Raw genomic sequence first — 12,684 nt, forward strand, 5'->3', positions numbered from 1 at the left:
TTAATTTTAGAGTCATTCCAGTTTGAAACCACAGGGAAAGACCCCAGGTAAGTGGCTTTTTCCATAAGTAACAGAGAAAGGAGTCATATGTTTTATGGAGCCCAATAAGTGTCCATTTGTGCCCCAACACCCATGTTAAACATGGCTAGCTTTAAAGGCATCTGTAGCTAGCTTTGAGCTAAATTACTTGGAACTATAAATAAAAATGTCACCTTGCCGCTACAATATCCAATCTAAAGAAAGATGTTAACAGCCAAGAAAATGAGTCAAGGGTCACCAATTCCAACTCCTATGCTTAAAGTCCTCTATGGATCCACCTCCTTCACAATGAAAGTGTACCAAAGTCAAAGGTATCTGTATAAGAGTCCATGGCTGGCTCCAGCTACGGTCTTCACTGATTTAAGTAACTGCGTGCCCATGTGTGCCAGACACCATACTAGGCCTAAGGGCTAAAATAGTGAGCAAAATTCAACTCCAGCTGAAAATTCTTAAGGAATTCAAAACCCTCAGAGAAGTGGGCTGCCACAATTCAGTTTAGTTCTCAGTTGCTCCTTCTCCCAGTTGAAAGGACACAGGGAGCTAACCCATGGACAAACCAGGACCATTTGGTGCAATTTCCAAACTCTTCGGGGTGAGCTGGAACTCTGCAAAGACCTTATAAGGCCAGGGTCCTTGTGCTTAGGGCCTCTTTATGGAGAAACCTAGTCACTGAAGCATCTCTACTCTCAGGGTCAGCCTGGTCCTTGAGACCTAAGGCGGCGAAGGTGGAGGCCTAACAGGAAGTCCATCTCCCCGTGTTTCAGGGACCCTTAGCTGAGTCCTTATAAAAATAAATTGGCGAAACCCAAATAAAAACCTTACTTTCTGTTTAATCTGTTTTGCCAAACAAACACAGTGAAAACTTTAGTCTGACTAATTGTACAGAAAATAGAATTTGTAACCAGTAGCAAACATAACAGGATAGACCTAAGTCCCTGGCAAGCTGGATCTCCATCAACAGGTCACCTAGATCCCCTTGTCGATGGCCTCCTGGGAGGGAGGTCCTAGGAGGCAGAGGCACAGATCTGCCAGTCCCCATCAGAATCACAGGCTGCACCTGGGAAGGAAAAGCACAAAAAGTAGAACTGATGTTACTTGGATCTCTTATCACTACACACAGAAGAGTTGTCTCTGATTGCCGGCCAAACTCAAGGTTCAGTTGTTTTCCCAAAGCCACAGTCCTTGGGCATCTCGCCTGCATCCCTAGGGGATAAGTTTCAAGTTCAGTGGTTCTGAAGCCTCTGCTTAACCAGAACCTGCAACATAAACTTGGGGTTGGGGAGTGAAGGTAGGGAGGGGTAGACAAAGTCATAATTGCTGGTGTCACCAGTGCAGAGTCTGAGATCCCAGACTTCAGGACCTTGCTTCAGGAGGAAACAAGAGAGGGTGCTTGGTCACCAGCAAAAGAGTCCAGCTGCCCTAAGGCTCAGTACTGCCAACCAGTGCCCCAGGAGTATGAGGGAGTTCAACAGCGGTGGCCTCAGGTCCCTCTAAGCTGGCAGGAGTCTGGGAGTCCCGAAGGCCGAAAGGGGACTCGTTCACATTCCGTGCTTCTTGCGGATGACAGCCATGGCCAGCAGCCTATCCTTCTCGCGTAGTTCTTCACGGAGTTTGGCTTCGGTGAGACGCAGGTGACGGATGCTGCCCTTCATCTCCTTCATCTTCACCTCCATCAGCGCCAGGATGTCCCGCTGCTCGTTCAGCTTGCGCAAGAGCTCCTCCTCTGTGGTGCCTGACGACAACGAGTACGAGTGGTCGGAGCCAGTATCAGGGAAGCCCTCTTCCCCGACCACCACCAACTGGGGGCCCATGGGGCACTCGGCGGCCTCCAGCCCTGCTGTAGCAGCCTCTAGCTCCGACGCAGCGGCTGCGGCGGCTGCGCCCTCTGCGGCCGCGAACTCCACTTGCACCGTCAGGTCAATGGGCTTCACATCTTCTCCCGTGGGAGTGGTGGGAGCCGGAGGCACGGATCCCGGAGGCTGGCTGCTGTCCACAGCAGCCTGAAGGGTGAGGAGCACAGCCGCAGAAGCAGATACCAGGTTCGGCTGCAGCTGGGCGGTCTGGGCAGTGGAGGCGGACGGCGACGGCTGCTGCTGCTGCTGCTGTTGTTGCTGCTGCTGCTGCTGCTGCTGTTGCTGCTGCTGCTGCTGCTGCTGCCTGCGGCGGGCGGCTGCGGCCCCCGCGGGTCTGCGTGCTACTTTGCGCTCGTTGACGCCGCGCAGCGGGAAGATGGTGGGGACCCGCACCGTGTAGGTTTTGCGGCCGCCCTGGAAGTGAACGCTGCAGAGACGGTGGCCCGTGGTGGGCTGGAAGGTGGAGAAGCACCCACTGACGCCGGCACGGGACACATTCTTGAGCCAAAGGCGCCGCAGCTCAGCGTCCTTGGGAAACGTGTAGAAGTGCAACGCCTTGTCCCGGTGCGAGTTGTTGTAGCAGCCTGGCACGCAGCACGTAAAGCCAGGCATGGCTGCGCCGCGCGGCCCGGCCCAGCCCACCGGCCTTCTGAGCCTTTCGACGGCCCGGTCGGTATGCCGCCGCCCGCCCCTCGACGGGCGGCACCGCGCGAGGCCTTCGGCAGCCTCCCACTACTGCCGCCCGGCGCGGCCGGCCTGGCCCGGCGCCCCGTGCCCAGAATACGCCTCCCGTCGGCCCGCGCCGAGCCAGCCGCCCAGCCGCCCGCCTGCGCTCCAGAGTGGGCCCCAGGGACGCCGCGAAGGACCGCCTGGGAAAGAGGACTACGCCCCCCACAATGCACCGCGGCAGAAGCCGCTCACTTCCGGAGCGGGGCGCGCTTGTTCCGGTCTCTTTGCAGGGCACCGCGACAGCCCACGTAGAGCGGACTTTTCCCCTACGTGGCTCACCCTCGGCGGACTAGAGAGGCGTATTCGGTTGGAACTCTGTCGCTTGGAGCGCCCTTCGCAAGGACCTGGAATCCTGATGGGGGTCGGGCGGCGCGCGTCTCCCCAGTGCGCAAGCGCCCTGGGCATGTGCCCACGGAAACTATAAGTCCCGAAATGCGTTGCGCTAAACTTGGCGGCTGCGGCCTGGAGCGCCGCCTAAGGGAAAGGTCGGATTGCAAGCGGACCAGGATTCGGACGAGGTTGTGTTGTTCGCCGGAAGCGGTACCCCAACCCTGAGCTGCTGAGTCCACGGCATTCCTGCGGGGGAGGGGAGGAAAGACCTAAGCCTCAGCGCCCCAGAGGACCTCAGGGAGCCCTTTTGTCTGAATTAGAGACTCTCCCCCGACTCAGATGCCGCTTGCCTTGACTGTCTTATTGACCTAAACATAGTCATCACTAGGCGCCTACTGTGCACCGAGCATAGTGCAGGGAGTTGGGAACCTTGCAGGAACCATACCGACCCGGCCTGACTATAGAGGGATGAGGGTCAGACTTTTGGATAATAGATGTGAATGAATGCACACTAATGGATGTCTAATCACAGAAATAAACGCTCCAAAAAAAAAAAAAAAAATCAACAAGGGAGAGGGAGAAGTGGGAGGCGGAGGCCCAGGAAGAAAAAATCCACGAAAAGCTTGGTTAGGGAGGAGTCGCTGGTTTTTGCCCGGGAACCAGCCTGTAAGAACCTGAGGCAGGAAGGAGCTAGGCTCTGCCCTTAAGGATCCTCAAGGGTAGCCAGAATAGCAGAAGCTCCGAAAGATAACAAACTGGGCCAAGTTAAAAGATTTGTGATTTTATTCTGCCGGTGACTGGGAACTGTTGGAGAGGTGTTAAACGAGAGGTTGGACAGGATTTGTATTGTAACAAGTCACCTCCCCACTCCCTCGACTTCCTTGGGGAAAGTGTTCTAAAGGGCAAGAGAAGCTGTGGAAAACCAGAGAGGAGGCCAGGCACTCGTCATGGAGAATTACCTGTAAGCTAGCCCTCCTTTGTCGAGTTCCCCGTTTCTCCCACTTCTTGCCGTTCTTCACCCTTTCTCCTGACTCTCCTTCCTCACTTTTTTCTCTTCTGATTACAGACCACGGGTATGAATTCGAAGCCTAGTTTATATATTATTTCTAATTATTTGATATAAAAACAAAATAGATCGGGCCTTTTAAAAGTTTGCAAAAGCACTCCAAGTTAACTGTCACTTTTTTAGTTATTCCTTTTTATTTTTGGCTGCATTGGGTCGTTGTTGCCGCACACGGGCTTTTCTCTAGATGCGGCAAGCAGGGGCTACTCTTTGTTGCAGTCCTTGGGCTTCTCATTGCAGTGGCTTCACTTGTTGCAGAGCGCGGGCTCTAGGTGCGCGGGCTTCAATAGTTGTGGCGTGCGGGCTCTAGAGCACAGGCTCAGTGGTTGTGGTGCACAGGCTTAGTTGCTCCGCGGCATGTGGGATCTTCCCAGACCAGGGCTCGAACCCGTGTCCCCTGCATTGGCAGGCGGATTCCTAACCACTGTGCCACCAGGGAAGTCCAAGTTTGTTATTCTTTATTGTAAAACAGACCCATACTTAAAATGTTCTAGAAACATAAACGACAATGGGGAAAAAAAGAACTATTTTTCTGGTCCCAACACCCAAACATTACCATTGCATTTCTGTTTACAACCAATGTAATCCTTGGTTATTTGTGTGTTTTTTTTTAAATTAATTAATTTATTTATTTTTGGCTGTGTTGGGTCTTCGTTTCTATGCGAGGGCTTTCTCTAGTTGCGGCAAGCGGGGGCCACTCTTCATCGTGGTGCGCGGGCCTCTCACTATCATGGCCTCTCTTGTTGCAGAGCACAGGCTCCAGATGCACAGGCTCAGTAGTTGTGGCTCACAGGCCTAGTTGCGCCACAGCATGTGGGATCTTCCCAGACCAGGGCTCGAACCCGTGTCCCCTGCATGGGCAGGCAGACTCTCAACCACTGCGCCACCAGGGAAGCCCCCAGTTTTTTTTATTGTTTGTTCGGTTTTGGTTTTGCTTTCTTGTGTTTTTTGGCCACACCACGCGGCTTGTGGGATTTTAGTTCTTGGACCAGGGATTGAATCCGGGCCCTCGGCAGTGAGAGCGCAGAGTCCTAACCACTGAACCACCAGGGAATTCCCCCAGTGTTTTATTATTTAAAACAATATTTATGGGGCTTCCCTGGTGGCGCAGTGGTTGAGAGTCCGCCTGCCGATGCAGGGGACATAGGTTCGTGCCCTGGTCCGGGAGGATCCCACATGCTGCGGAGCGGCTGGGCCCGTGAGCCATGGCTGCTGAGCCTGCGCGTCCAGATCCTGTGCTCCACAACAGGAGAGGCCACAACAGTGAGAGGTCCGCGTATCGCAAAACAAAAACAAAAACAATATTTATAACATATTATTATTATTTTGTTTGCATTGGGTCTTCGTTGCTGCACACGGGCTTTCTCTAGTTGAGGCAAGAGGGAGCTATTTTTCGTTGCAGTGCACAGGCTTCTCACTGCAGTGGCTAATCTTTGTTGTGGAGCACGGGGCCTAGGCGCGCAGACTTCAGTAGTTGTTGCTCGCGGGCTCTAGGCTCACCGGCTTCAGTAGTTGTGGCACTGAGGTTCCGTAGATGTGGCTTGCGGGCTCTAGAGCGCAGGCTCAGTAGTTGTGGTGCACGGGTTTAGTTTCTCCGCAGCATGTGGGATCTTCCCGGACCAGGGCTCGAATGTCCTCTGAATTGGCAGGTGGATTCTTAACCGCTACACCAGCAGGGCAGTCCCTGTGTTTTGTTTTGTTTTTTTGACAAATAGTAAATATAAAGTTTAATCAATCGTGTAAACACAGTAAAGACAATCTATGCAAACACAAATAATGCTGTGAAAAGTAAGCTCATTCTCAAATTGTTTTGAAAAGTTTTTAATGTTTTTTCCATATTATCCAGTCCAAAGCTTTACAAATAATAAATAAATATTGCACTTAGGTGGTTGATAGTGATCGCGGAAATGTGCCTGCAAAGGGCTAGCAATTTAAGCCAGATAACACAAAGGTCAGATCTAAATGACGAGGAATATTGATATGATTTTCCTCTGCAGTTCTCTAATTTTGAGAAGCAAGAATCTTATTTTTTCTTTGCTCTATTTTTTAACATAAGCACAAATATGCCCACGCCACTGCCAGTATCTGAAACTTTACACATAATTTAGGAGCATGAAGGAGAACTCCACAGGAAACTCAGAGCTCAAGTTCTATTTCAATTCCCATTAAAATGTAAGAAAGGGGGCAGGGGGCTGTCAATTGGTGAAAATATGGTAATGTAGTCTCCAGCATTAACAGAACTTTTGAGAGCCGAAATTTATCTCAGAATTGCTGATGTTTGGAGATTTTAACATCTCTGCTGGATCACAAACAGCCCACTAGCCTCTAAGCCCGCAAACTGATCTCTTGTGATAGATACAGGTCCTATAGACACGTCGGTCTTTGCAAATGCAAATCTGATCAGGTCACATATAGAATACAGTTATTTTTTTCCTGGCCCAAATGTGTCTCTCCTCATCTTCGGAGAGGGAGATGAGAATGAGAGACATTCTCACAAATAGTCCCTGCTATTTATTCATGACCTGGCTTATTACTTGTCAGATCCTGAGTTAAACATTATCTAATTGACTCATTTTACACACACACACACACACACACACCCCCTTATTAGGTGGTTATCACCCTCACCTTACCTTAGGTGAGGAAACCGAGACTTCGACTGGCTGCACATACTTGCCCAGGCTCAAGGTAAGGATGCCCGCAAAACCCGTTTGCTACCACCACTGTACACACCGGGCGAAGCCGGCGGCAGGACTAGAACTGCAATTCCCGTGGGGCTGTGCGGCAGCCTCGCGAGAGTTGACCTAAATTCAGCAGCATCGCGAGAGTTGGCTTAAATGTGGCGGCGGGAAGGCGGTGATCTGAAGCGGCTACTGAAGGCCAGCTGCTGAAGCGGCTGGGAGGGCTGGCTGCTGAGGCGATGGCGGACAGCTATAGCCGGGACAGCGAGCCTACGACGCGCACGCTGCTACGGCGCGTGCTGGATACAGCGGATCCTCGCACCCCGCGGCGACCCCGGAGTGCTCGGACTGAGTATGTGAGGGCGCTGCCCCAACACAAGAACAACCTGAGGGACTGGGCGATGGGGTCCAGAGCTGACCCTGTTTGGAGACGGAAACTGAGTCTCGGAGAGGAGCAGAGTCCAGGGCTCTGAGAACAGGCTCCTTTCTCCTCGCTGGGATCGGGTCAGCTGTTTGTGCGCCCACCCCTGAGACTCCAGGCCGCTCGGGACCTCAGAGCTCAATTATACAGGCGTCCTTGGGGGTCCGCTTCTGGAAGCGAAGGATAGGTGCTCAGAATCTGGACCTCTGCTATGTTCTCTAGGCCAGTTTTCTCCAGAGTATGTCCAGGCATCTGCCCTGAACAGTCTCCCAAGCGGTTCCCAGCTGAAAGATGGGAAAGGAGTTGCAGAGCTAGCCTGGGTAGCAGTCAGGAGGCAGGAACTGGAAAGATGCTTTGCTAGAGAGCAGCGAATTTGGCCTGACGTGGTGGGAGTGTCAGTGGGTGAGGGCTGTGGTGAGCTTATGGTGCAGAGAGGGTGGAAGATGGCATCTGCTGACTTCCTGGGGCAGTGCAGTTCCTTTATAGACAATGGGAAGCCATTCATTATAGGTTTTAGACCTGTGAGTGATGAGGTGGGAGTTGTGCCAGAGGAACATTTATGTGGTTCTGGAATCTGAGAGGGGATTGGATTGGAGAGAGTAGGGCTGGGGTGACCCATGTGGAGGTTGCTGTCAGACCCTGACTAGTACTTAAAAGGTTTAAAAATATTGAAATATCCCTGAATTGTTTTAGTGTCTAGAATGGATACATTTCCAGTTGTTCCTCTTATCTGTGTGGTTAACCCCTACTTCTGCTGTAGTCATCTCAGTGAAGCCTTCCTCAGCCCTTCTCTCTGGCTGGGTCATCATATTCCTTCTCTCTTCCCATACCCCTCGGCTCCCTTTCATCCACAACCCTGTTGATATAGAACTGGGAATAGGGCTGTGGGAGGGCAAGTGGTTTCTGGTCCCTGTCCCTGAGGGTAAAGGACTTCAGCCAAGATCCCTGACGAAGACCCGTCGCTAGTTCACCCTCCCTACATAATTCTCACAGTTGCTGCTCTTTACACAGTGTCCAGAGAGCCCTGCTTCAAACACCTTCCTCTAGGAGGCTGAGGAGCCAAACAAAGACGACTGCCAGGCGTTGTTCTAATAGAGCCAGGGTAAGTGCTCTACCCGCTGATCACTACAGGGCTCTGGTTGCCTGCGGGGGCTCTTGAGTTATAGGTCTGCTCTGGAGCCCACCTTGAGGGACTGTCAAGGCAAAGGAACAAATTGATTGCTTGATGCTTTTACCCAAAGTCTGTTGACAGATTGGCCCATGTTCAAGCCAGTGGACACTTGGAGGAACAGACACCCCGGACTCTGCTGAAGAACATCTTACTAACTGGTGAGTGAGCCCTGGCCTGCAGTGAGAATCAGGCACCAGCCCTGTGATATCTCTCATTTAGGGCAGCCTTCCCTGCCAACTCCACTCTCTCCTTGTTATTTCTACAGCCCCGGAATCTTCCATCCTAATGCCAGAGTCAGTGGTGAAGCCAGTGCTGGCACCGCAGGTGGTCCAGGCTTCCAGACGGGAAAGCGGTCGGGGCAGGTGCAGTAAATTCCCTCCTTGGGCTAGGCTGCTGGGCATTACTAGTCAGGGAGCCTCTTGGGGCTCTAAGAGCCGGAGTTGGGTGCCCTGGCTTGTCTGAGAAAAGCTCCATCCTTGTAGCCTGGAGTTGCAGCTTCCTGAACTTGAGCCCCCCACAACCCTGGCTCCAGGTCTGCTGGCTCTTGGCAGAAGGAAGCAGAGACTGAGGTTGTCAGTGTTTCAGCAAGGAGTGGACTTGGGACTGCCTCCCTCCCAAGGTGAGGTCCTGGACAACACCTGTGGCCACCCTCTCTGTCCTCTGGAGAGACTGAGGAGGACTGAGAGAGGCCTGGGTAACTTATTATGGTTTCTTTTTACATCCTCTTGCAGAGCCTCATGGGAATGCTGATGCCTCTTCCCTCACCAGGTGCTGTTGCCTGTTCCGGGAGTTGGTGGAGGAGAGGCTTGGGGAAGGGGGTGCTGAATAGAATGCAGTCTGGCCATAACTGCTCCATGCTCACAGCATGGTGGCTGGGTTCTAAGAGATGAGAGCACCGGGGCAGCTGGGGGACTCCTGGGGTGGGGGAGGGTGGTTGGACCTCAGGTACCTGACTTTCCTTTGTGCCTTGTCCCTCCCATCAGCTCCCTCAACTTGACCTTCGCCACACCTCTGCAAACACAATCAGTGAAGAGGCCTGGTTTGGCCCGCAGACCTCCTACCCGCCGAGCTGTAGATGTGGGTACACTTTTGCAGGATCTGCGAGATACTTCCCTGGCCTTGGCTCCTCCAGGTAAGGTTGAGATTTCTGTCTTCTGGCCTGTGGGGAAAGTTTCCCCCCATGATTGATGGGAGGTGCTGCTGAGTCCAGGGTTGCTCCTCTCTCCTTTGAGTCAAGAACAGTGAGCAAGCCTGGCCAGTAGGTTTATGAGGACTTTCTGCTTTCTTTCTGCAAATTGCCTCTTGTCTTCTGGGGGCCCAGTCTTAGTCCCTCAGTATCTTCCAGGACCCCATATCCTTGAAGAGCTACAGGACTGAGGGTAGGAAAGGGGTGTGATATGGTGGCTGGAGCTTATTGGGAGGTTAAAAGAGGCTAGGTTTCAGGATCAGCTGTTCAGTCAGAGCTGACCTGGGAGCCTGATTCCAAAAGACAAGTCAAGTTCACCAGGATAAGAGAAGGGTTGCAGGCAGAGGGACCTGAATGAGAAGTGGAGAATGGAGGCATGGGTGAGCAGATTGGGTGGGGCAACCTATGGAGCCTGGGAATGCCAGGCTAAGGAGCAGGAAGGTAAGCAAGGAGAGCTGTGGAAGGGAGATTAGGCTTAGAATAGGCTCAGTCTTCTCTCTCTGAGGGCCACTTGGGCAAGCTTGTGGGTCCACTACCCAGGCCCTGGTGACTGGCTAGCAGAACAGCAGGTGGGCGTGCAAAACACTGAGTGCCCACTGGACCTTGATCTCCAGATGACAGCCTCAGAACCCCTGTTGCTACTCTGCCAACAGACACAGTGTTGGAGGACACCCAGCCCTTCTCCCAGCCCTTGGTTGGCCGTTCCCCCAGTGTGCACCACTCCCTGCCTTGCCGCTCTCACTCTGGGGCTAAAGATGTGGAGAGGGCTGCCAGTCGCAGGACATGGAGCAGTGGGCTTGGGCTGCAGAACAACGGTGAGTATGTGGGGCACGCAACCTGGAGCCAAGCCTAGCTTAAGCAAGAATTGGCATTGGTGTTTTTTCCTCCTCAGGCCCATATATGTACCCCGTCACCCCCGAGTCCCTTTGGAGGGCTGTTGATCCCTCCATCCAAGAGCAGAGTCAGTGTTGGGCCAGGAGATTCCAAACCAGTACCCTGGGGCTGCCTCTGGCCCTCTTCCTTCCTTGATGGGCTAGGCTGGGTTTTACTACTCCATCTTTACCTTTCTCAGGGCTACAGCCCTGGCCTACTGCTTTTCCAGCCTATATTCTCTCCCCTTGATTCAGGTGCTGGGAAAGCAGCCCAGCTTCTGGCAGGAAAGGTGGAGGAGGTTGATGCCCTTGCTATGGGCTTTCCGAACATCAGCAGTAATATCTCTGGAGAAGATGGAGTAGAGCCCTTACAGAATGGAGTAGGTGAGGAGGCAGAGGAAAGAATGGAAGAAAGCTTGAGGGAAGTGGAGAAGGCAGCAGAAGCACAAGGATCCGCCAGAGCAGAAGAGCTTGAAGGACACATAGAAGTGACCGAAGCAGAGGGATCCTGGGGGGCTGTCGAGGCCAAGGAGCCAGAAGGATCTTCAGGGGATGAAGACACCTCTGGTAGAACAGGTAAGGGGCCCAGTGCAGGGATCAGGGGGTGGGTGGGTAAGGGACAGCTGTGTCCCTGGCCTTGGAGGAGGGGCTTACCTGGCTTGTGTTTCTGGGCACAGGTGGTCTTGGGCCAGGGAAACTCTGAAAGGCCCCTTGCTTGGCTGGAGCTAGATGGAGCCCTCGAGGAACAGGATAAGGAGGCTGTGGGCCTTCAGGGTTGAGTGAGATGGTCTGGCCTGTGCCCTCTGTAACCCTGCCCTTCCTCTGCAGCAAGCCCAGAGTTGGCCTCCAGCACCCCAGAGTTCCTTCGGGCCAGGCGACTTCAGTTTCTTGAGCCAGCTCCACCGCCTAGCACTGCAGTGTAAGATCCCACGACCCTGTTCCACATGGGCCTCTTGGAAGGGGGCAGGTACTGAGGTTGGCATTGGGTACCACAGAGTTATCACTCTTATCACTCTTCCTTTAGGTATATAGATGATTACCCAGGAGAGCACCCTAAGGTGGGCTGGATGGGGCCCACTCAGCACATCTGTCTGGTGCCTGCTTGCAGGGGCTTAGAGGAGCCTGGGCAGGGGGGAAGTGCCTAGGTTAGTATGCAGTCAGAGAAGGCTTCCTGGAGGAGGATTAGCAGAATGGGACAGGCAGAGTGGGCTGAGTAGGGGGAATGTCCATGCCAAAGCCTGAGGATCATGGGCCTGAGCAAGTACTGGTTTGTATGATGAGGCTAGACTGGGACATTGTGTCCAGATTGTGGAGGGTTGGGGCCCCAGGGAAAGACCAGGCTTCTACATAGCCCCCTGTCCCCACTGTCCCCCAGAAATGGTTGGAGCTGTTGGTCCAGCCTGGCCAAGGAGCACAAGGGCCCCAGTCTTGGCAGGAGCCAGCAAGACTTATGTTTGATTAGCGGCCTCTTTAGGTAGCAGCAGTTCAGCTAACTCTGTTCACTCCTTGCCCCTAGGTTACCTTCAGAGCCTCCGGAGCCTCTGTCGGCCAGGCTTCCTCCCAAGCCCCGAATCCCTGGCTCCAGACCCCGTCAAGATCCCTACAAGACTGGACTGAACCACTATGCGAAACTCTTTAGCTTCTATGCTAAGATGCCTATGGAGAAGAAGGCTGTGGAAATGGTGGAGAAGTGGTGAGTCCTTGACACTTGGGGTGGGGAGAGAAGCCCCTCAGATCATGAACAGTCTGTTTTACCCCTACTTTCTTGGCAGCCTGGACAAGTATTTCCAGCATCTTTGTGACGACTTGGAGGTATTTGCTGCTCATGCTGGTCGCAAGACTGTGAGGCCAGAGGACCTGGAGCTGCTGATGCGAAGGTAAGTGGATGGAAGCAGGGAGGTGCTGGGTGTGGGAGTGCTGGCATTGATTCTCTCATTCTCTATCTTCCTCTGCTGCAGGCAGGGCCTGGTCAGTGACCAAGTCTCCCTGCATGTGCTCGTGGAGCGGCACCTGCCCCTGGAGTACCGACAGCAGCTCATCCCTTGTGCATTCAGTGGCAACACTGTCTTCCCTGCCCAGTAGTGGCCAGGCCTCAACACCTGCCCTGTCCCTACCTGGGGCCCCTTGGCCCCACATACACTTCTAGGTTTCCTCCCTGCCCCCCAGCATCAATAAAATGTCACAAACAGAATATGCTGTGCTTTGGTGCATGTTCTGGGACCAGCCAAGCAGCGACCAACCACCCTTCCCTTGACTCCCCAGCATAACCTAGAGAATAGCATGGGTTCAGACAAACAATTTTATAACAACAGTCAGAGGTTAGCAGCACGGGAGCACTC

General features: G+C 53.3%; 2 protein-coding genes across 2 annotated transcripts; one reads left to right on the forward strand and one right to left on the reverse strand.

Annotated features, from left to right (window-relative positions):
- Positions 1-767: 767 nt before the first annotated feature.
- Positions 768-3,858, reverse strand: THAP11 (THAP domain containing 11). The gene has a single exon (XM_079907203.1). It carries the CDS (start codon positions 2,502-2,504, stop codon positions 1,578-1,580), a length of 927 nt encoding a protein of 308 aa, XP_079763329.1. The 5' UTR covers positions 2,505-3,858; the 3' UTR covers positions 768-1,577.
- A 3,076-nt stretch (positions 3,859-6,934) lies between these two features.
- Positions 6,935-12,427, forward strand: CENPT (centromere protein T; the record flags this gene model as incomplete). The annotated part of the gene is made up of 13 exons (XM_079907202.1): positions 6,935-7,047; positions 8,128-8,218; positions 8,358-8,445; positions 8,553-8,649; positions 8,770-8,906; positions 9,019-9,055; positions 9,271-9,419; positions 10,127-10,288; positions 10,601-10,921; positions 11,174-11,264; positions 11,862-12,038; positions 12,118-12,222; positions 12,304-12,427. The coding sequence occupies 13 exons, from the start codon at positions 6,935-6,937 to the stop codon at positions 12,425-12,427; spliced, it is 1,692 nt and encodes a 563-aa protein (XP_079763328.1).
- Positions 12,428-12,684: the final 257 nt, after the last annotated feature.

Source organism: Stenella coeruleoalba, assembly GCF_951394435.1.
Source record: "Stenella coeruleoalba genome assembly, chromosome: 20".
In the NCBI taxonomy this organism is placed as follows: domain Eukaryota; kingdom Metazoa; phylum Chordata; class Mammalia; order Artiodactyla; family Delphinidae; genus Stenella; species Stenella coeruleoalba.